This window comes from Herpailurus yagouaroundi, unplaced genomic scaffold, assembly GCF_014898765.1.
Source record: "Herpailurus yagouaroundi ecotype Mexico unplaced genomic scaffold, PumYag 202, whole genome shotgun sequence".
In the NCBI taxonomy this organism is placed as follows: domain Eukaryota; kingdom Metazoa; phylum Chordata; class Mammalia; order Carnivora; family Felidae; genus Herpailurus; species Herpailurus yagouaroundi.
This window is the reverse complement of record NW_024412433.1, coordinates 13,157,734-13,182,337: the sequence shown is the minus strand read 5'-3', so window position 1 is coordinate 13,182,337 and position 24,604 is coordinate 13,157,734. Positions and strand designations below refer to the sequence as shown.

The 24,604-nt window shown below is 42.1% G+C and overlaps 1 protein-coding gene across 8 annotated transcripts in view; it reads left to right on the top strand.

Moving 5' to 3' along the window:
* The window catches only part of NYAP2 (neuronal tyrosine-phosphorylated phosphoinositide-3-kinase adaptor 2), a 274,769-nt gene that overhangs the window by 96,374 nt on the left and 153,791 nt on the right, over nt 1-24,604 (top strand). For all 8 annotated transcript variants that reach the window (XM_040450859.1, XM_040450853.1, XM_040450854.1 and 5 more), the window contains one exon: nt 13,379-13,680. In XM_040450859.1, coding sequence (XP_040306793.1) covers nt 13,379-13,680 — 302 coding nt within the window. The remainder of the gene's footprint in view (nt 1-13,378; nt 13,681-24,604) is intronic.

Sequence of the window (24,604 nt, the reverse complement as noted above, 5' to 3'; positions counted from 1 at the left end):
CAAAGTGACTTAAAAATGTAATGGCTTAAATAATTTTCCACGAGTAAATTAATATTCTGCATTATTTTTTTGGGCTGTATGCAATAGTATATATCAAGGAAAATTTGATTTTTTAGAATGGTTATTTCTAAAGTAACTTCCTTTGAATCAATTATCTTTAAGTCTTGCATAATATTAGGGGAAGGACAGAGCGATGAAACCAACATTTTTTGAGACTTACTGTGCCTCTACTATCTACTATATGCCAGGTTCTTTGCTAGCGGGTTTATTTGTAGAATATGAATATAGAAGATCTAATATAATTGAGACTTGATTGAGCAAAAGTAAAAAAATAGAGAAATATCAAGAAGAGAAACACATAAGCACATAAAACACTTAAAAACATTTTTTAACGTTTATTTATTTTTGAGAGAGACAGACAGACAGAGAGACAGAGTCCCAGTGGGAGAGGGGCAGAGAAAGAGGGTGACACAGATTCTGAAGCAGGTTCCAGGCTCTGAGCTGTCACCACAGAGCCTGACATGGGGCTTGAACCCACGAACCTCAAGAACATGACCTGAGCCGAAGTCGGACGCGTAACCAACTGAGCTGCCCAGGTGCCCTGCATATACAAAACTTTTTAAAATTCACGGTTGTAAATACACATCGTTCACCAAATTTTGCAACAGAGTCATTTGCTTGTGTACATTTTCCCCAATTCCACTTCTATAAAAACTTCATGCTTAATATGTGCTCATTAGTTTTCCCTTTTTAATGTGGCTTCAGTTTCTTAAAAGCAGTGCCAGAATTGCAAGATATTTGGGAAAACAAGCACAATTCAGAGTCCTTTTAGATTTCACAGATTTACCTTAATCTCATTTTATCCATGTAGACTTTTTTTTTTTTTTTTTTTTAGTAAGTCTCCTTTTATTGAGAACCTTCGAAGCAGTCAACAGAGTTTTTCAACAGAGTTCCTAGGGAAATTCTCACTAATTATTCACACTCATATTCTTTGGTTTATATAATATTTAAAACTATATAACTATGGCCCAAAGCACAGTAGACATAAGCAGGATTGACAGCAAACATAACTAATTCTCAGAAGCACACAGTTACAATTTAGTCTCCAGAACATACGTGTGTGGACATGCCAGAGAGCTTGGCCTATTGACTATGGGTATTTAGAATGCTATGGCTGTTAATATGTTTTACAAAGTTAAAGAAGAATCCAATCTAACCCATGGACCTGTTAAATAAAGTAAAAATTATCTACAAACAATATGACAGGTAGCTATTAAGAGCCTCCATTTTTTTTTTTTAATTTTTTTTTAACGTTTATTTATTTTTGAGACAGAGAGAGAAAGAGCCTGAACAGGGGAGGGGCAGATAGAGAGGGAGACACAGAATCTGAAACAGGCTCCAGGCTCTGAGCTGTCAGCACAGAGTCTGACGCGGGGCTCGAACTCAGGGACCGTGAGATCATGACCTGAGCCGAAGTCGGACGCTTAACCGACCAAGCCACCCAGGCGCCCCGCCTCCATTTTGTTTTAACAGTGAAAATACTTTTTGGATAATCTTACCTGAGTCTCATAGTGTCATTTCAGCTTTTATCCTTCCAATAATGGTTGGGGAATCCTAAGCCAAAAAAATTAAAGAAGAGAAGGTTCCCGAAAGTATCAAACAGTACTTCATGAGTCATATCTTTCCCTCCCTTCCATTATCCCTACCTACTTTCTTCTTCTTGGAAATAGTTGATGGTCTGTCCCTCAAGGGGCTCACAGACCAATAGAGGAGGTCCACTCACAGATGACAACTGTAGAGTGCCATAAAGGAAGGGCTCTGATATGGAGAAGCACAGAACCCCTTGACAGCCCAGATGGGAGGTATTGAGTTCAACTTTGATAAAGCCTGGCTGATAATGGGAGCCTCCTTCGAAGAAACTACTATATCTGAATTAGATCTTAAAACATGATTTAGCCAAAGGAAGAAGTTCAGGAAGACAGAGCAGCGTGACTGCGGCCTGGGGTCATGATGTAACCTGTCTGTCTTCTCGAGACTCATTGCCACAGTTGACATGTGGTTGGTCTTGAACTTTACCTTTGAGTCAACAATCTGGAACAAAGTGAAGGTGGGAACATGTTATATCAGGATAATCTTAAAATCAAGGAGGGACAATGTTGCAGTTGAGACTTAGCATAAGATCTGAATATTTGAAAGACCTTGAGTGTTATATGAAATCGCGCATTTTTAGTCCGAAGAAATGGAAAAGCCATCAGAGAGTTTTAATTTAGGGAGTGACATGAACAAATCTGCATTTACAAGGATAATCTGGCAGCAATGTGGAAAAAAAAAAAAAGATCAGCTAAGAAGCCATTGCATTAATTGAGCCCAGAAATGATGAGCATCTAAACCAAAGCAGGACAGTGGAGACGGAGAAGAGGGGATTAAGTTGATCCTTGAATTCAAATTATTAACTCTTCTAACAAGGACAGGAATTAATAATGTTTGAGGACTCACAGATTTTTCCTTCCTCCTTTATCATAAATTAAGAAAATGGAGACTATATGGGAAATAGTGCAGACTGCCATTGAAAAACATTATCATCCTGGGCGCCTGGATGGCTCACTAGGTTGAGCACCCGACTTCGGCTCAGGTCATAATCTCACGGTTTGTGAGTTCGAGCCCCGCATCGGGCTCTGTGCTCTCAGTTCCGAGCCTGGAGCCTGCTTTGGATTCTTTGTCTCCCCCTCTCTCTGCTCCTCCCTCACTCACGCTCTTTCTCTCTCTGTCTTTCAAAAAATGAATAAACGTTAAAAAAAAGAAAAAGGAAAGAAAAACATTATCATCCATCTGGGTGGTTAAGAAACCCAGGAGTTACTCTTGAACTTTTCCAATCATATATTTCTGCATTCATTCATTTAATAAATGTTTATTGGGTGACCTCTTTGAGCCAGGCGTCATTCTAGCCTTTGGGAATACAAAACAAACAGGTTCGATCAAGTTCTGCCCAAATACCTCTATAATTTTTTGGTTTCTCTAGATCCTCACGGTCAACACACAAATTGTCTTCTCCCCACTTCTCTCCCTTTTCTGATTAAGTTTTACTCGTGCTCTGTATCAGCTGAAAAGCCACTTCCTCCATGGGACTTCCCAGCCCCTCGGTCGTGGTCAGGACCTCACGACTCGTTCTTCCATTCCACCTGCTCTGTACTTCCTCTAAGGGCACATCCAACCACATGGTGCTGAAATCATGCTGGTTCAATAGCCTGTGGTTCCCTGAGGATACTGACCCCTGGGCTTTGGTCACGGCCAGAAAATAAGTCCTCGGATACTTTTTGAATAAATAGTGAGTAAATGAATTAAATGCCTCAACGTAGAGTTGTTTCTTCCTCTGTAAAAATTATACCTTTGAGAAAGCCAAACCCATATTATACTTTAAACTGGCCTGAAGTTAGCCCTGTCTGCTGAGGAGGTTCAAGGCCATTAAATGTTAACGTTCTGTATTTCTAGTTTCCACTTCTAGGTTGGAAAAAATGAGCCACATATGGTTAGCTAAACTCATTTGTAAAAAGTTGGCATGTTCTCAAACCGCATTCAAAGCTTATGTCAGTTTTGAAGACACAAATAAAACATATTTTCTAGAACCTCCCCGTCTTTGGTTGAATTTTTGGAAAAGATCTCCCACGATGTGAAGTTCTGTAAACTATGTTCTAAGTTGAATCTGAATATCATGATTTGATTTGAATTTTTCCCTATACCCTCTTTTCTTCAAGCCATGACACTTTAAGAAGCAGAGAAATCTTATTTATGTACAGACATAGGAAATATTTTAATTTTAAATTCCATAGTGCCATAGATAATAACATATGTTAATCTTAAAAGCAGTTGTCATGTCTTAGTAAAAATAAGTCTCTGAAAGATGTTCTGTAGAATGTTCTATGCTTACTCTTTAATAAGCATATAACTTTGATAAAGGTTAACAATCTCTATTCCCTGCTCACACTTCCTTTACTTTTATTATTTTTTAATTATTAATTATTAATTTATTATTATATCTTGGATTTTATTGTTATGAATAAGCATCAAGTGAATCATAGCATGATCAACCTCAAACTATTGACAATAAGTACTTTGTGATTAAAAATGTTACATTTGTGGGGCACCTGGGTGGCTCAGTTGGTTGAGCATCCGACTTTGGCTCAGGTCATGATCTCAGGGTTCATGATTTCAAGTTCCATGTTGGGTTTTGTGCTGACCGCTCAGAGCCTGGTGCTTGCTTCAGATTCTGTGTCTGCCTCTCTGCCCTTCTGCCACTTGTGCTCTCTCTCTCTCTCTCTCAAATTAAAAAGATTTTTAAAAAAGTTACATTTTTCTCAAGCATAACTCCCTAGCCATGATTGCCCTGAACCCTAACTTTCATAAAAATTTTAAATATTATGAAGTTTGACATAATAACTGTAAATGTATTCAGTAGATTTGCCAAACTCTATATTGTACTCGACCAATAATTATGACAGAAAAAAATGAATTATTTTTGCTCTTTTTTCTTTACTTTGGAGCAATTTTTTTTTTTCTGGATTTGGAGGTATGTCGTATGTCAATCACTGTCAAAGTCCACTTATGGAAATAAGCAAATTGTATTGATATTCCTTTATGGTGCTGTGGGATGGAAACTGATCATTAAGATGTTTATTTTATAGTTGGGTACCGAGAGACAAAAAGTGATACGGAGTTGCCTGGTAAATTAATGTTTGTCCAACTTCCATTTGTACTGGCCACATTGCTAGGTGACTTTGAAATTTTTAATCTTCTTTTAATTTCTTACAACAACCCTGGAAAGTACTTCCATCATTATGAAGATAAAGGTAATTGAGGCTCAGAAAACATGTGCCTCCTACCTAAAATGAGAAAATTAGTCACTGGTTGATTAGATATGTCATACTCTTTCTGAAGTCTCAAATTTGGGGCAGTGCTGAAATATTCTAGCAAGGAGAAATAACAGATTAGATGCTTAAGAATATCAACTTTAAGTATAACATCTGGAGCTAATGGAAATTGCGTGTTATCTCTTTGGGGCAGTTTTTTTTTTTCTTTTCTTTTCTGTTTTATTCTGTTTTGTTTTGCTTTTCCGTAACCGTTGACCACAGCAGTTGACAAAACAAGTGTGTAAAGATTCCATTTTTAACACTTGGCCTTAAGATCCAAGAAGTGTCAATAAATAGCCAGACACAAGAAGTTAATGTCTGAAAAAAAAAAATCTAAGAGAGTTAAAATATTAGGGGCACAAAAGTAGAAATTAGGTATCACTGAGGACATGAAGTGCTGAGAATAAATGTTAGAGCTTAAGGCAAGAAATGCATAGCTTACAGCTTCGAATGAGCAACTGAGACTCAGAGAAGACATTAAGGGCGATGGTGAGTGAACAATTTGAAAGAAAATATGAACACAGTTTAATTTTACTGGAGCCAAGTTTCCGCATCAAAGTATACTGTGTGATTGAAAAAAATATATATACATATGGGACAAACATACAAGATAGTTTATTACTCCCACTTGTAGTGTTAAGTAGGAAGAATATTTACAAGCAAGAAATAAGTACAATACATTCATTTCCTGCTCCCGATGGCATCGACTGCATTTTCTGACATAAGTTAGTCGATAGCATTTATTTAGTAACTGGTTCACTCTGGACTTTTTCCAAAGCATGTGTCAGCAAATCCAACTATTATTGCCTTTGGCACAATGGAGTTTAGTGGACCGTATAACTGAAGGGTTTTAGGGTTGACCTAGCTGCAGGAATAACCAGATCCAGGTCTTCTACAATGCCACGGACCTGGTCCAACTAATCTCCCTTCATGGTGGCAAGAGGGATGAGGGGCGTCTGAGCTCGCACACAGTGCCCAGGATTTCCTCTGGTTGGACCTACCTGAGGCATTTGTCAGTCCCTACAACAATCTTCATGGCCACAGGGATCTGGTGGTGGATTGGCTCGGTCTGAGTAAAGAGGACTGGTCCCCACCCAGGAATTTCCATTGTCAGGAGTAGGGAGAATGGTTCCCTGGGAAGCACAGATGACAAAACTCTACCAAGCTCCCTAACTAAGCCCTCGATCTGACTATTCTCACAGAGGACTTACTTCCTTGGTTCATTGTTCCTTCATAAAACACGTGTTTGAACACTTACGATGTGCTAGTGACTACAGCAAGGAGCAAGAAGACAGGATACCTGCCCTCACGAAGCTCAGGGTGAGTGAATGCAAACAGTCCCTTGTAGTCCTAAAGGCCCAAGGGGGTTGAGATGAGTTCCATCTGCCAAAAATGGAGGCAAATATAATTAATGATGCCTTTCAAAGTCTGACATTTGGTTGAGGCATATTACCTGTCAAAATAGAAAAAGGTGTAACACACTAACCTCTTGGTCTATTTTATGGCCAACTTTTCTTGCACATAGATTAGCTGGAGATGATACTCAGAAGAGGCCAATGTTGAAGGGGAAAAGGATCAAGTTCTGAGGCAGGAGTCCCTTTGGTAGGGCGAGCAGCACAGGGTTATTGGCATTTAGCCTTGTGTATCTGAAGAGAAGGCAAAAGGGAAGCGACATCAAATGCAAACTTTTAAAGTCATAATATTAATGAATGAAGTCCAAATATTAATTTTCTTCTACAATGCCTGACATGAAAGATTTGAGTAATTAGCAGATGATGGCAGTCAACTTGCCCACTGGCAAATTTTATTATCTCCTTTGCAGCAGTGGCGTCCATTCTCCTTTCAGGTTTCCCCCCATTTCCTTCATGGCTGAATGTGCCCCTTTTCTGGTACCAGATAAATATATCTTGAAGAATCAAAAATTCCAGGTGGTTCAGAAGTTTGTGAAGGTAGAGAAATACTAGATGATGCATCTGTGTCAAAGATGAATTTTTGAGCTCAACTCCACAGAATGGTTCCAGGAAAAAAAAAATCCAAGCAACAAACTCTTGGGTGATCCTTCAGTTTGCTTGAAAGAGGACATAGACGGATGGATGGATGGAATGCGATACTGTTTTTTTCCATTGGTTCTCAAGGAAGGCTCTGCTATGAAATATTGGCATGTTGGCTTCAACATCACACAGAGAAGCAAATACCTCTGTCACTTTGAGAGCTGACATCTCACCTTGCTAGCTCACCCTTTTCTAGGGTTGTGTTTTCATCTCTGAAAGGTGACAGTTCTCAGAAGGAGACACAAAACATTAATGCTGATGGATTTTCAAGAAGACAGCAAGACAAGTAACAATCTCTGTTGAATAGCACTGTCAAAGCAGTTTTGAAGCTCTTGTTTTGTACCTTTGTTTGTCTGTCGCAATCAACAGGTGCTTTGAAAAACAGAAGCAACTGTTGAAGGAAGTTAAGAGAACATGAAGACTATATTTGTCTAGATTATCCTGATACCTTGAGTTGAATGCAAGATTTTGCTTTGACTTTGCGTGCAGTTTCTTGAAGCTACATGGTGTCTTATAGTATTCTTTAAAAACAGTCTTACCAGGTGCATGATGATTCTACAAACAAAATTCAGGAGGACAGGATTTAAAAGTAAGACTTCTAAAGCCAAAATAATTAAGTGCATATTTTAAGTCAGACTCTGGCCTAAGAGCTTCATGTACAGTATCTCAGGTAAACTTGGTAACGATCCGTGAGGACAGGATTATTATTTAACAGATAGGGAAACGGGGTTAGGGATCAATAGCTACTATTGTTTGGTTTGTAAATGATGGCACTGGGGAGGGAGCGCACAACTCAGTGACTCCAGAGCACACATGTCCAGGCCTATGCATTAGCCAATAACTTGGTTGGGGGAAAAGTTTGTAAATATTTTATCAATTACTTCCGGGAAAATGACCTCCCTTGATTCAAGCAATACTTTTGCTTTGCTTTGTTTTCTATTGGAAAAAAAGTAACCTACAACCAGATCGTGCAGCATTGTCTTCATTGTGTAAGAAAAAGCATACTTGTTTAAATTCAGGATTATGAAACTTATTTTTATTTTTGTAACATGAGATGTGTCAGGCTTCATCTATCTTGAGTGTTACAGTCTTATTGCAAAAAGACTCTGCTTTCTTTAGCTCACATTACTTTCACTTCCAGCCAAGTATTCCTACAGTGGAGATGGTCCTACCTCCCCAACCACCATTTAAATGAAGCAAGAGATTGCCCTATTTTCACAAGCATTTATTATTTCTGGGGTCTCACATTCATTTTTAGGCTTTCCCTTCCCTCTTCTTTGGTTTCTGAATTTCATTGGTTGCATGAGTATTCCCACATAAGTCAGTTAATGCCCTCTCCAAAGCAGGCACCAAGCTAGATGGGGCTAGAAGTGTGAGAGATGTATTGAGAAAGATGCCTGGGATGATGGGAAGGGAGCAGGAATAGGCAGGGCTGGCCTTTGGGTCACAATCCAGTATGACATCTGCTAAAGGAGGAGGAGTGGGAGGGGAAAAACCTCCCACCACAGTGTAGCTATGGGAAATTCTCAGCCAGCCAATAGGGGAGCTCAGACCCCCAAGACCACCCAGAGAGGACTCCCACATGGGGTAGAAACAGCCAGGCCCCAAATCACATCATGCTCAGCTCTTGGCCAGGAGCTTTCCAGGGACAGAGTGACCTTGACTAAAATACTGCCCCAGATTTGATGACCTTGTACAAAGCTGGTGGCCAACAGCTGCTGTCCTTGGAGAAGTTTCTCTAGGGGAAGATCTAAGCCACATTCACCCTTTACCCTCAACAAAAGTTCTCCTACAGGTTTGGAAAACAGCTGTTTCATGGCTTCCTTAGGACTTCTCAGGACTTCTTCCTTAGGACTCTTCCTTCTCCTGAGGGGAAACTTACAAAGGAACAGTTAGAGCAACAAACTATAGCCCTCACCATTGCAGTTCATACGGGGGCTGCAAGTGATACTCATTTTCTGTTCCCTCCCCCATTTATTCTGAATTCACCTCATTGTCACCCTCACCTAACACCTCTCCTGGGCTCAATGGCTTACTTGGTGAGCCTAGTCCATCCCATGAGACATCTGAACCCCTGGTAACCAAACCCTTCTTGGGCCAGGGTTGCTGCATGGGACTGCATTTCAAAATCACGATTGGGCAAGGGAATACCAAAAGGGGTTCCACACATTTTTCGTTCTGCCCCATAATGTGGCAGCAGCCCTGCCACCTCCTGCCGATCCAGGTGTAAAACCTGTTCCACAATGGAGACGTGTCTTCTGGCCTACTGGCTACTACAAAGGGAGTTCAAATTACCCAGGAAGCAGTTATGGCTTGTTGCTCAATGGAACCCTTCCTGTGTCTTCTAGAAAGAGTGTGCCTCCTTTGGAGAACAGAATCTCTAACCCTGTAGAGCCCAGAATCACAGGAACAGAAAATACAAATTCCCCCATAATAACCACTGGGCCATTGGTTGTTGGATGACTTCATTACTCATGGCAAGTTCTCTCTTTAAGGAAGATCTCAGTGGCCTATACTACAGCTGCTGTACCAGTATTTGGTCTCCTACCTTCAGACGATTATGTATCCCCACATATTGTTATGTAACTTGCAGTGTTTTCCTATTGAAGGAGAATCTATCCCCACCCCTTTGACATCAAGCTTGGTCATGAGACTGGTTTTAGCCAATGGAATGTGAATGAAAAATTTGATGTCATGTCTGAGCAGAAGCTTTAAGAGACACCACGTGGTTCAGTGAGTCCTTTCCTCTCTGCCACAAGAACATATCCCAGTAGGGGCTAGATCTTAGAATGGAGAAGATCCATAGAGAAGAGTTCTACACAGCTCATACACAACCAACCCAATTAATGCATGCAAGAAACTAACCTTTTTTGTTGTAAACCACTAAGAATCAGAGGTTATTTGTTACTGCAGGATAACCTAACAAGATATGAGTAATAAATTGTACATTTTTTTTATCTGTGATACTGTGCTGGTCTCTGGCAAGTTTCCTTTGTCCCACTTTCTGATTTTTGTGTCTCCCTGGCTGTTTCTAACTAACAGATGTCTGCTCATTAACGCCTCTAACTGTTGTTCTTCATGTTTCTGAGAGGTCTGGATTGGCTACATCAGAAGCATCTGGATATAGTCTTTAAAAACACACGACTCATTGGCTGCACGTACAGAGGTTGTGACTCAAAAGATGTGATTCAGTAGTTGTCTTTATTTAGTATGGGTTCTAGAATCTGCATGTTTTTAAACGTCCACATGTTTCAATAAATTCAGGAATTAGTTGTATGCTATGGTCCAAACTTTTCAATTTGCTGTAAGCTAATCATCTTTATTGGTCTCTTGAACTTAGATATACGATAACCTTTATTTCTTACCCTTAACCTTGCGTTGGACAATGGCCTTTGTATCCAGATTATTTTAGTGCCATTCCTTTATCCTTCATTAACAGCCTGGTCAAATTAAACCAGCAACTCAGACCTACTATTGTTTGAAGTATGCATTGAATTTCTCTTTGAAAGAAGTGTGTGTGTGTGTGTGTGTGTGTGTGTCCATACATGGACATATATGAACAGAAGCATTCAGAGTTAAAGGAAATTGTTTTCTGCTGAAAAAAAATGTAATTTTGAAATGAAACAGTAGAGCTAATTATCTGTCTGGAAAAAGGCGCAGGCTCGATTTAGGTCAAAAGTAACAGAGAAATTGCTGATACAATTATTCCTAGTAACTCTCTCATAAATGCCTACTCGCATTAACACATGCATAAATCCCCTCACGTGACTATGTTACTTGGAATGAGATGACTGTCTAAATAAATCCTTAAAGCACTCTTTGTTCAGTGATATGACAACAGAAATAAGGAAAATGATTGAAGGCAAAGTTACATGAAATCAAACACCTGTGACAAAAATGAGGGCCACCGTCATCACAAATCAAAGATATACCTTCCTATTCCATCACACCCATCCCCCCACCTCCACCACTCTTAGTCTGTCTTAAATTCTTAATGATTTTTCATAAACCATGCCATTTGAGTAAGCTTCGTTTATTTATTTATTTATTTTTGATTGATGTGCTTGAAGAAAGCACAGAAAGTAAAATGCTTAGAAACACTGCACAAGCTTAGGATGCTTACTACTGTGATGTGAAAAGCTCCACCCAGGCAAGCCTTTGCTTTCATTCATGTTTCTGGATATCTCTGCTCCGGTTAGTGCCCTGAGTTTCCAGGTATCTTTATTTTGTTTCGCAAAGATGGGATATGCAGTGTCTGAATGTCAACTCAAAATATTCAGAAAAAAAGTAATAAATGTAAAAAAATACTTTTTTTTAAAAATTTTTTTTCAACGTTTATTTATTTTTGGGACAGAGAGAGACAGAGCATGAACGGGGGAGGGGCAGAGAGAGAGGGAGGCACAGAATCGGAAACAGGCTCCAGGCTCCGAGCCATCAGCCCAGAGCCCGACGCGGGGCTCGAACTCACGGACCGCGAGATCGTGACCTGGCTGAAGTCGGACGCTTAACCGACTGTGCCACCCAGGTGCCCCAAAAAAATACTTTTGACTGAGGGACAAGTTGTCGGCAGAATTAATGCCAGAATCAGTCTCATGTTCTTGTTGAATGCTTTCTGGCTCTATCCACTGTGGTCACATAATTGTCCTAAGTCTTCAACTGAAGAGGGAAAGGACAAAAAAACATTCCTTATTGTTCCTGCTGGAATGTCAAATTTGTGACCAACGTGATAATGCTATACAAGATATGGCACAGAGAATTACGAAGGCTTACCTTGAATTTCATTGTTATAAAGGCAAGCCAGCCAAAATTAAGGTTAAAAAAAAAGTTTAAATAAACATGTCTGCAAAGTTAGATTAAACAGTCTCCCAAAATTCATATACTGAAAGATACATTTTTATCATTCATATCAAAGAAAACCAGTGGGATATTTCTAACAATGTTTCTTCTATTGATGAATGAACATAAATGGGGAAAACTCTGGAAAAATCTCTTTTAAAAATTCTCATTGACATGTCCTTTTTCTTCAGAAAAGAGTCACCATTAATAACATAGAAAAAGGCCCAAGAGTCATTTCCTATATGATCCATTGAGTTTCAAAACTGAGATTTCTTCCATTTTAAAACGTCTGTTCAAACTTTCCTACATAAAACTTAAGAACCTTACATTTAAGAATTTTACGTATTCAGGGGTGCCTGAGTGGCTCAGCTGGTTAAGCCTCTGACTCTTGATTTCGGCTCAGGTCATGATTTCAGCTCAGGTCATGAACTCATGGTTGGTGACATCGAGCCCTGGACCATGCTCTGTGCTGACTGCAGGGAGTCTGCTTGGGATTCTCTCTCTCCCCTTCCTTCTGCCCCTCCCCTGCTCATGCTCTCTCTCTCAAAAATAAATAAATAAACATGGGGTGCCTGGGTGGCTCAGTCAGTGAAGCGTCCGACTTCGGCTCAGGTCATGATCTCGCAGTTCGTGGGTTCGAGCCCCGCGTCGGACTCTGTGCTGACAGCTCAGAGCCTGGAGCCTGCTTTGGATGCTGTGTCTCCCTCTTTCTCTGCCCCTCCCCTGCTCATGCTCTGTCTCTCTCTGTCTCTCAATAATAAATAAAGATTTAAAAAATTAAAAAAAATAAACATTTAAAAACTGTGTCTCTTAGTGAGGTATTTAGAAGTATCCCAATATCACATGATATTTTAACTGCATCTCTTTAATTATCATTACTCTATTTTATTCTGTGAGGCAAGCTTATCAGTAGAACTAAGTTTCTAGTACAACTGAAGGTTTCTGGAGAACGAACAGAGGTTGGCAATTCTTTTCTCCATCCCTGCCTCCCTCCCTCTTTTCCTTCCTTCCTTCCTTCACCTCCTGTTCCCTTCCTGTCTCCCTTTCTCCTTCCTCTCTCTCCCTCCATCCCATATTTGGTAATGGTACCCCTTTTGTTGCTGTTTGCTTTGTTTTCCCCACGATGCCAATCAGGTCAAAGTAGAGATGATTTTGGTGAAGGGGAGATCTCGGGTGCTGTCCATCTGACCTCAGTCACGTGTCAAAAGACAGTCTGTGAGTCACTGTCAGGGACTTCTTGTTGGCTTTTTCATCCACCACCAAGATTTCCTTCAAGAAAAACAATTGCCCCTTAAATGCACTATGCGGCATTTTCTTTTCCTCTAGAATACTATTTTGAGAACATCAGGAGGCCTGGGTGCTAGGATGGCTCGCAATAAGTGTCAGGGTTTCTGGTTATAAACACGTTATACCTGCTTTCCCATCACACTTCAGGCCCAAGTGTGACGTTTGTGCCGGTGGACACGTGTCTTCCGCAGTCTAGCGTTTCAATGTGCGCTCGGCCGCTCGATAGACGCGCGCGCGTCCGTGACCTTGCCCTCCCGGCTCCCTTCACCTTCACGGATTTGGCTCTGCTTTCTTTTACAGCATAGGTGGCGAAGTGGGGCGGGGCCACGAAGGCACTTACGCGGGCAAACATTTCCGCATGGGATTCATGACGATGCCCGCTCCTCAGGACAGACTTCCCCATCCCTGCTCCAGCGGCTTTTCCGTGAGGTCCCAGTCCCTGCACTCGGTCGGGGGCACCGAGGACGACAGCAGCTGTGGCTCCCGCAGGCAGCCGCCCCCCAAGCCCAAGCGGGACCCCAGCACCAAGCTGAGCACGTCGTCCGAGACGGTCAACAGCACGGCGCCCGGCAAGAGCGGCAAGGCCGCCGAGCGGCCCGAAGGTAACACCTGGGCCCACTCCCCTGGGGACAGGCCAGGACGCGTCCGGGCAGCATGCAGACAAGCATGTGCCTGCCCATTCCCCTCCCCCATCCCCCCCACCCCGGCTCTCCCAGTCCTGCTCCCGTGTCCCTGAAGTCCCAGAAAGGAGGCATGGAGACCCAGAAAGGAGGCATAGTAAGGTGTTGACAAGTGACACCCGGCAAGATGTATTTATGTTATCCCAAAGGGAAGGGGTGTGAGTGTGTGTTTTATTGTCCCCTAAAGCCTTGCATCATTAGGAACTTGTTTTGCCTGGAAGATAACTAAAGTTTGTATGTTCTTGCTTTGATTAGTATTCCCCGTATAATTATAGAAGTATGATGTGATTATTAGGGGAACATTGTAAGGCAGAAAAATACACAGAGGGCAAATTGTAACCCTTCTTAGAAATAATGATTTTGGAGGCGCTGGGGTGGCTCAGTCTGTTGAGCTTCTGCCTCTCGATTTCGGCTCAGGTCCCGATCCCAGGACGCAGCCCGCATGGGGCCCGCTCAAGGTTCTCTCTTTTCCTCTGTTTCCCTTCCCCGCTTGAGCGCCCTCTCTCTCGCGCTCAAATAACTTAAGACAAAGAAGAAGAAATAATGATTTTGTACATTTTGACGTACTGCCTTCCAGTGAATATGAATTTATGCGCAACATGTGTTTGTAGGAAACACACACACACACATGCTGTGTATATATTTCAGTGTCTGCTTCGATCTTTACCTCTAAAGTCTACCTGAGCCTCTGTTTTTCCTCGGCTGTGAAATGCACAAATCTCCCTCCGCCTCCTTGCTGGTCTGTGAGTATGAATTAGGTCAGGTTAACCATAGATCTCACCAGATCTTTAGTAAGCTTCCGCCTTCCTGAGTTTTTCCTGAGAGTCGGCTGGAGGCAGAGCAGTCTCCAGTGCGCGTGGATACAAGCCCATCCAGAGTGTTGTGCGTAGTTCTGGAAAAGGCTTCCAGGTTCCCAGGGCCGCCCATGACCAGCTTGAGAGCATGGCTCTGCCGGGCCCCTTAGTGTTTCTCTCGCCTGGTTTGTCCTTGACATTCTCCACAGCAGGCTTCCCTGGCCCCCAGGGTACCAAGTTCTGCAGTGGTTTGCAGCTGCCGATAAAAGCCGGGTGGCCTTCTCCTCAACTGGGAAGGTATCTTTTGTCACATGGGCTCCCCAGTCCTTCACGAATGTTCCCTCACCTTCTGGTCTACCTCCTTCCACAGACGCTCAAGTGTAGCCCAGGAGATGGGGCGTCCGTGAGGCACGTCACACCCCCTCCATCCCTCTCTTCTCCTTTCCCACCCATTGGTGTCCAAGTGCCTATTTGGCCAAAAACAAACGCTTCAGTGCATACTGACGAGTGCAAATCAATGCCCAGAGGTGGAGCTCATCCACGCACTCTACAAGGAAAATCCGCCTTTGGGCTCGGTGTTTCCTACTACACGTATGTGCAAAAGCATGACTATGTGCCTGTGTCTGAGAGAACCTGGGCGAATGACATGTACGTGAATGCAGATTTACAAAGTTGAAATCATGATGCGTACAGTTTTGTGCTTGATTGTTCACTTATTCTCCTGTGACTATTTTCCATGGCGTTCAGTTTAAGAAACACCATTTCGAAGAAGAGAGGTGTACATCACAGTACTTTACTTAATCATTCCCCTTGAGAAATGCTTAGGCCGGTCCAGCTTGTTTTGCTGTAATGAATGCCACTGACATGTGACTGCACGTGCTGGTGTGGGTCTGTTCGTGCAACTCTCTTCCTTGTTCCTCTGCTGCCTTAAGAGGAGATTAGAAAGTAGACCCCTCTTTCTCCTGATCCAAGGGCATTGGTATGTCCTTCAGCTTGTAACACACTGATGCGTATAGAAACTAGTCAGGTGTTTCATTTACTTGTTAATTAACACGCTGAAGGGCCCTGGAGATCTGCTTTGGTAAGTTTTAAATCTTGTGCTTAGGTTTTCTCCGATGTTGATACGCAGTGTCTTTCATTTCTCTTTATTTTCCGTGATCTTATTTCCATAACTCACCCGTCTCCCACCTCTCATGCCAAAACGCTACGTAGTCAACGATGCTAGATTGTTTACAAAAGTAGTTTACTGATTTAGAGCGGCAATATCTGAGTGTTGAGGCTCATCTAGAAATATTGAGGAATCAAAGGGAATAAAAAAAGAACCTCCTGAAGGGGAGGGGAAAGATGAAACAGAGGAAGAAAGTAGTCAGTCAGGAGGTCGTGATCAAGCCGTGAACTGTTGCTGGTAACATCCCTGGAAGCAGTGTGAAATGCATGCCTCAGCATAGCCACCCCCACCCCACCCCCCTCCCCAGCTCAGGAGAGGGTGACCTTGAGTCTTGAGAGCGAACGCATGTAGAAATACATGATGGTTGTCCCACAGAAGAAACATTTGAGTGGTGGTGATTCAGTTGTCTTAAAAGTACAACCGATTGCCAGTCCTTTAAGATGCTTTAGGTACCTAATTCCTGGGGTAGAGCCGCTCTTAACTCTTTCAGATCCCCTCACCATCTAAAGATCTAGGGTTTCAAATAGCTACTGTATCAAACAGAAGAGAGTAGCTGTATTATGTGTTTTTCTGAGGGTAGAAGAGGAGAGAGTAGCTAAGTTACAGCAGCACGAAGATTTAAGTTAGATGTGGAAAACTACATCTAGCATGAGACTTGATTGGCATCTAGCATGAGACTTGATGAGCATTGATCGGCATGAGCTTCTTAAACTGGAGGTTCAAGTTCCACACCTCTCCTCAAAAGGAGTAATAAGGGAGGATTGATGAATCTTCAGCTGTAGCACTTCTTTGTGGATGCTCGGTGGACCGGATGGGTTACTAGGATCCAGCGCAGGAAAGGTCAGCTTCTCCAGAAAAGTGATTCTCAATGCCAATTTCACCTCTTCAGAACACTTCATAAAAGGCAATCGCAAAACTGCATGCATTCGAATCTCCTCTCGCAAGTTTTGACTTCGTTCACAAGAGAGAATCGGGGCTCGGTTCAGAGATGGGGAAAAAAAAAATCTCGGGTCCGAAAGCACGCATGAGTATGTGTACACACAAAGCCAAAATCATATAAATATGTAGATTGTTCTTTTATGAATTCGCAGTTCTTTATAACCGGGAGTTAACCGGAGCTCATTGCAGAGCATATGTTTTCTTTACAAATTTTTCTAGCTATCACAATTACAACGAAGATGGAAAGTGACTTCTGTGAATCTTTGTCTGTCTTTTCTTTTTACATTAAATGTCAGCAAAATCAAAATATTGATTCAGTGGCATTAGAATGATTTCCATGGTAACCGGCTTCTATTTAAGTAGGGGATTATGACTTCCCTGTGGATAAACGTAAAAAAGAAGTGGACTTTGTGGCGAAACAGCTTTTCAGAGTGGGAAAAAATATGTGCTTAACGATGAGCACACACAAAAATTACATACCGAGAAAGTACAATTTAATTTTTTTAAACTTGTAATTCTATCACGCTGAGAATAAGTATTGGTGACTGTATGTTAGGGTCTTCTACGATAGTAACACCTTTAAAAAAAATACGCAGTGGAGAAGAAATACTGGCCACAAGTATGCGATAAATATTTTAATTGCTTTTTTTTTTTTTTTTTTTTTATTGCTTCAGTGCGGTATCTACTTGGTTTTAGGGATAGATTAGATTACATTAAGGGAGTTAATTGGAAAGGAGGAGAGGCCCTACCAGCTGTGTCTCATGTATGATCCAGAAAAAGCATGTATAAGCTCACATTCTTTGCCCCCTTCTGCTCAGGTACACATTCGTCCAGTTCCTCCATAGCGTCATAATTTGAGACACTACGTGGGGCAGGCAGAGACTATACCTAGGACCAAGAGGCAAACATTGACTTTGGGCAAGTGATCCAATGAACCTGTTTCGTTACCTTTAAAATGAGTATAAAGAACTGAACATTGGGGCACCTGGGTGGCTCAGTCAGTTAAGCGTCCGACTTCGGCTCAGGTCATGATCTCATGGTCCGTGAGTTCGAGCCCCGCGTTGGGCTCTGTGCTGACAGCTCAGAGCCTGGAGCCTGTTTCAGATTCTGTGTCTCCCTCTCTCTGACCCTCCGCTGTTCATGCTGTCTCTCCCTGTCTCAAAAATAAATAAACATTAAAAAAAAAAAAAAAGAGCTGAACATTGATGGTGACTGTCTCCCTCCCAGCCTTATGACAACCCACTGGGCTAATGCCCATGATGGTGCATCGTAGGAAGAAATTGCTACACAGCTAGAAGTTAATACTGTTTTAAGACATACTTACTGACTATCAATAGGCCTGAATAACATAAAATTTGAGTTTGGTTCAACACCTGTATTAAAGACAAATATGAGAGGAAAAGGAAGCCCCCTCCCTCCCCCCACTCTACACGTTGGGCTGAACATTTTGTATACAACAGCCCAAATAACAGGGGAGTAGTATGCAGGTGTAATCATCTTTTCATGGTATCATGACATTAGTATAATATTTAGTATAATGGGGGAAACGTTTCTTTAAACTTGAAATACTTCTACATGTTGGAGTCCTTTAAAGAAACAAAGAATGCTTTTCTTTTTTTTGAATTGAGGGATAATTGACATGTAACATAGCAGTTTCAGGTGTATAACACGACGATTCAATATTTGTGTATATTGCAAAATGATCCACGCAATAAGTCTAGTTAACATCACAGAGTTATGGTTTTTTCTCTTACGTTGAGAACGGTAAAAAAAAAAAAACATTTTGTGAAATGTTTATTTATTTTTTGAGAGAGAGAGAAAGAGAGAGAGAGTGAGACACAGGGTCTGAGCAGGGGAGGCGCAGAGAGAGAGAGAGGGAGACACAGCATCCGAAGCAGGCTCCGGGCTCTGAGCAGTTAGCACAGAGCCCGCAGGGCTCACACTCAGACGCAGAGATCGTGACCTGAGCCAAAGTCAGACACTCAACCGGCTGAGCCACCCAGGCACCCTTCGGGTTATTGGGTTATTTTTCATTCTTAATTTATAATATTCGTTTGTGATTGTCCCTTTACAAAACAATGAGAAGATATTTTTTTGGAATTGGGGTCGTTTTCCTGGCTTCTGATTTTACCTCTTATAGAGATGTTTAGTGGAGTCATATCTGTGAGTCAAAAATTAGAGTATCTGCAGAGATACTTGAATCATGACTGTCCTTAAAAACTTGAAATGTGGGAGTGCCTGGGTGGCTCAGTCGGTTAAGCACCTGACTTCATTCAGCTCAGGTCAGGATCTCCGGGTTAGTGAGTTGGAGCCCTGCATGGGGCCCTGTGCTGACAGCTCAGAGTCTGACCCGCTTCAGATTCTGTGTCTCCCTCTCTCTCTGCTCCTCCCCTGCTCATTCTCTCTCTCTGTGTGTGTGTCTCTCTCTCTCAAATAAATTAAAAAAAAAAAGAAAACTTAAAAAAACAAAAACAAAAACAAAAAACTCGACATGTGTAGTCAAGCCAGCACGAAAGGCTAAATTCACTGCCTTAAAAACAAAACAAACAAAAAAACCGAATTCCTTTTTCAAGTTACCAAATGAAGAAAGTTACATTTCACGATGCTGGTTTTCGTGCTTCCATTTATTCAGCCAGTTCTGCGAGCACCTCCCTGTTGGAGTGGGGATCCAGAGGCGAATGGAACAAGTGGTCTGTTCCCTCATGTCCTCTTGTAACCAATTTTGTTCCCAGCTTGGCAACTCAGCCTTCCGCTGTCACATCACAGAGCAAGCACTGACTTAAACTCCTTTCTAGAAACCAGAAAATCTGGCATGAGAGCCATGGGGGCTTCCTCTATGTAATTAGTTGTTTAGCCCTGAAAGGAGCAGTTTAACACATTTTAATAAAGTGCTTGTTCCTACAAAGAATATTTGCTGTTCTTTCCTTGTTCAAGGCTGACAATGGAAAGGTGCCCAAATCTGATTTTCCACCGAGAAAGCTTCAAAAGCGACCCGAGGGCATTTAAGGAGAGAGGAGGAGAAGGTTGAGTGCTTATTATCTTGGGAGAACTTTCGGGTTTCAGAATTCTGGTTTAGGGACATAAATCAGCACCACTCAGGGCCAGCCATATACTTGTTTTTGCTCAGTTATAGACCTCAGACGTTTATAAGGTACTCTGACAAAAATCTGAAGACTATTCCTTTTACAACTCAGCCTGACATGTTAAAGAAAGAGGGTCTTTAAAGGCAAACAGGCATTGGTTCCACATCAGTGCTGGCAGCATTTAACCCTCTCTCTCAGCCTTGGTTTCCTCACCTGTAAAATGGGAATAACACTAGTGATTTGGGGGGTAGGCAGAATGGTATCCAAGAGGGTGTCCAAGGGTCCGCACTCCCCGGCATACTCACCCTGTGTATTCCCTGGAACTAACATACCATTGGTGGCTTGAAGATAGACGAAGTCATGTGGCAAAGAATATCAGTGGCCTCTAAGAATTGAAGGTAGTCTCCAGCTAAAAGCCAGCAAGGAAACAAGGACCTTGGTTCTGTCACTGCAAGGGACTGAATTCTGCCAACACCAAAAGTGACCTTGGAAGTGGATTTGTCCCCGGCATCCCCAGACAAGGATACAGTTGGGCTTCTATGTTGATTTCAGCCTGTGGGACCCTGAGGAGAGAGCCCAGCCTCCCGGGTTCTGGCTGTGCCCAGACTTCTGAGCTAAGGAACTGTGTGAGCAAAGATGAGGCTACTGATTCTTAAGCTACTGTGTTTGTGATCACTTGTTGTCACAGTGGTAAGTAATCCATCTTACCGAGTTGCTAGGCAGAAAACCTGAGGTAAGACACATTAGCAAAATGGAGGATGTGGCCCTTCCTCTCAGCACTGGGCTGTTTTCTCAGGGAGTGAAGGGTGGTACAGACAGTGCCAGTGGCTTTCCAGACTTCCCAGGCCAGACCTTGAAAGTAAACGAGATGACAGAACCTCAGGAAACACTGACATACCAGGTAGGGCTCTTGAGTATCTGCTCAGCTTTTTCTGAATTTGCTTGGATCTTTTCCTGAGAGGGTCCTTCCTTTCTCACCCACAGGTTTTGTTCTTTCAAAGGGCTCAGCAGTGGCTTTTTGGGTGGCTTCTTTGAACCACTCATTTTGATGGCTGCAGCTCGCCCGCTTAGGGCCTTTTCCACATGACAAGTGGCACTTGTGCTTCACAGTGTGTGCCTAACGAGCGCTCAAGACCCCATGTAGCCCGGCACTAATAAAACACAATGAAAGGGGGAAAGCGAGCTCTCAAAATCTTCATAGTTCCGGCATTGGCGAGTGTTCTGGTGTGAATTCTTGTTTGTTTTATGGGATGCGATGTGGGAGATTGTCATCAGAGTCCCACATTCCTGGATTCCTCTTTCCAGGTTGACGGAATCAGAAGCTGCTAGGTTTCCTAGTGTTAAAGCCATCTGTCGAACCAGGCGCTGCTCAGATGGAGACAGGGTTATACATCCATGGCGTGAGTGACCTTTCTCCAAACGTGCCCCGAGGCCCATGAATGAAGCAGTTTGCAAATCAATCATCACATAACGCATCTCTCTCTCTCTCTCTCAGTCTTTGCCAGATTTGTTGACTTTGCTCCAAAGAGCTACCTCGCCTCCAGTGGTCTCACCCAACATCCTTCTATTAAGAATCTGGATTTGGCCTCAATTACCTCAGTGTCTCAGATTCATAAGAGGATTTTTGTCCATGTTGTCGACACAGATGGATTTTTCCCTGAGAGACCAATAAGCTCGAAGTTCCTGAGTGTGGTGATCAGGACATTCATTTTGAGGGTGTTCACTTGCAACAAATTGACACAAACTTACTGACTTAAAACAACACACCTTTATTCTCTTTCAGTTTGTATGAGTCAGGAGTCTCCTCAGGGTCTCCCAAGGCTGCAATCCAGGTGCCAGCTGGAGCTGGGGTCTCATCTGTGGCTCAGAGACCTTTCCATGGTCATGTAGTTGTTGGCAGATTTGATTTTCTTCAGGTTGAAGGACACACAATCGCTTACTTCTTCTAGGACAGGAGTGGGGTGGGGGGGGGAAGAGAGGGAGGAAGAGGGCAACTCTCTCACTTCTATTCTTTCCATTCAGGGAAGGCCTAGATCTTCTTTTGAATAGCTCATCTAGGATAATCTCCCTTTTGATGAATGGCATCCACTGATTAGGAACCTTAATTACAATGGAAAATCTCTTCACCTTTTCCCACATACTGTTAACTTAATCAATGGAGTTAAAAAACAAAAGAAACGAAACAAAACAAAACAAAACAAAAACATTGTATTCACACTCCTGCTTGCACTCAAGGAGAGAGAATTAGGTAGGATGTAAGTCACAGAGGGAAGGGGTCTTTGGAACAGCCTAGAATTCTGGTTGCCTACTCAGAAAGATACAAAAGAGAATATGTACGCATAGCCTTTTAAGAAACCATCCAGCCATCTGGTTGAATACTTCAGAAGTCAGTGTGTGGAAAATTAATTAGCAATGCGAGCAGTAAACAATAATTCACCAGAATAGTACAAATATCATAACATAATCTAAATAATTGGTAAATAAATAAGACATAACTCCCTCTTCATTTCTCTCTTTGTCTTTCCTTTATCCCATATCAGGGAAGCCACTCCTGCTGCAAAATGCCTGGGTTGTTTTGCTTAGTTGAAAGTGGAAAAATCTCATTTCTTTTGGCTTCAGTCTTCCTTGAAAGGCATGATAAAATACACTCCTCAGTCCCATAGTCTCCATGCTAAAGGACTTCTAGCACATAATGATCCAAGTAAAATAATGACACCAAAATGGTGCAAATATTTAAAATTGTGGTGTGTATAAATGTCAGTCTATTTGATCTTTGCTGCTGATTTTCCTCGTTGGCGAACTCTCTTGTTGACCCACTGGGCTAGTTTCACCCAGCGTGAGTCACTGTCTCGCGAGTCACTGTCTCGTGAGTCACTGTCCCCTAAAACACCATATGGAGGTAGGCCAGGTAATACACAGTATCCTTGATATGCCAGTGGTGCTCTCCAACATTTTCGACTGTAGTTTTCCCTAGAACCTCAGGACTGTAGGGATTAGTGGTGTTAATTTAAGCTATTTACCTTCTTGTCTTCTGCCTACCTGTTGAATAGCATTTTGATGACAAATAAAGATGAGACTGCGTGTTCCCAAGTTATGCAACTTCTGAATTAAAACAGTTTCATCAATGTCCATTTATGGGTACATGGACATACAAAATCATGCATCCACCAAGGAAGTAGAGAGAAGTAGACATAACCCACATTGCAACTTGCCCCATGGTCTCTGTTTTTGTCTAGTCTTGAGCTTGGGTAGGTATTTGTCTCTTCTTTGCAATTATACGAAAGCATTAAGGAGCAATGTAGTCAGTTATTAAATTACTTACTAATTACTAAGATTTTGTCAGACAAATGGAAGAAAGGGGTTTATAGATTGCTTTCCTTAAATAACATCTGCCTCTTTTATTTCCTCCCTGCTCTGCAAAGTTCTCACTTCTTCTGTATTTCTTTAGACTTCAGCCTGGCCCCTAAGGCCTGAGAGTACCATCACTTCAGAGTCTCCTTGCACTTACATAAGCATATTCCCTGGACATTAACCCAGCTCGTTACCCCAGTCAGTGTCTTTTGGAGAGTGCTTCTGATAAAAACATTTCCTTCCATTTGATTACATACAGCATTTGATATTTTACCAAACAGCTATTATATATATAAATAAATTTAATGTTTAATATTAAATTTAATATTAAAATAATTATAAATTTATAGTAACTGTGTACATATGTATATGTATAGACAGATATATATGTATATATATCTATATCTATACATATCTATCTATATGTATAGATATATATATATAATTTTAGGAAAATGGTGTGTTATTTATCTCAACATTCTCCATCTCATGGATAAAAGAAAAATGGGAAGGAATCTTTAGTCCAGTAGTGGGTGGGCTTCCTCCAAAGCATGGTGGAAATGGGATTAGCTCATTTCAGACTAATCTAACCTTGACTACTAATCTAACCCACTTCCAACCTTGACCCTATGACCTCTTCAAGCCACCATCTTGTATGTCTCCTTGTTCAGTTGGTTTCTCAAAGGCCTTCTGCAAGTGCCTGCTCCACTGAGCCAACTCTTATTTGTTCCAGATGCATAACTCATTAACCGTCTCCACCCTCACCGTGCTACTGAATCCAGTCTTGGTTCCCATCTCGATGGCTTCCTTCTGTGCTTATCCTTTGTTATTTCTCTTCAGCATTTTAGACATTGGTAACTCCCATGTTGGTAACCCTGCTGCTCCATTGTTCATGCATCCCCCTCTACTGGTTTTCTTCCTGACTTCTCTCTGGATCTCCTGTGATGGTGTCTCTTGTTCTGCCTGATTCTTAAACGATGATGTCTCCAGATTTTGCCCTTGGCTCTTATCTTCTACCATGATAGATAGTTGTTGAATCAATAAGTGATGAATCCACATACTCTCCAAATGTCTGACTGAATCTCTGGACCCACTTCTATCTATAGACATCACAGATTCTTCAAACTCATCATGCCCACAACGAACCAGCCAATTCCTCCATGTTTCCGCTCTCGATGTTGAGGTCAGAATGTAAGAGCCTTATCAGATTTCTTTCCTTACCTTACCCTGGACATCTAATCCATTATCAAGTGTGGTCAGGTTCTGACCCTCAGACGTCCCACATTTGGCTCTCTCCATCATTTATGCTTTTACTCTTCCATCTCAGACCATCGTCATTTCTCACCTGGACAGCTGCCTGGCTTGCAGTTTCTTCTTCTCAAACCTACCCTCTTTACTACTGCCAGAGAGGACTTTTCTCATTTGCGTATCCAGTCATAGCATCATCCAGCTCCTGACTTCTCTGGGCCATTTGTTACCTACTTCCTCATTTACCCGACGGAAGCACAAAA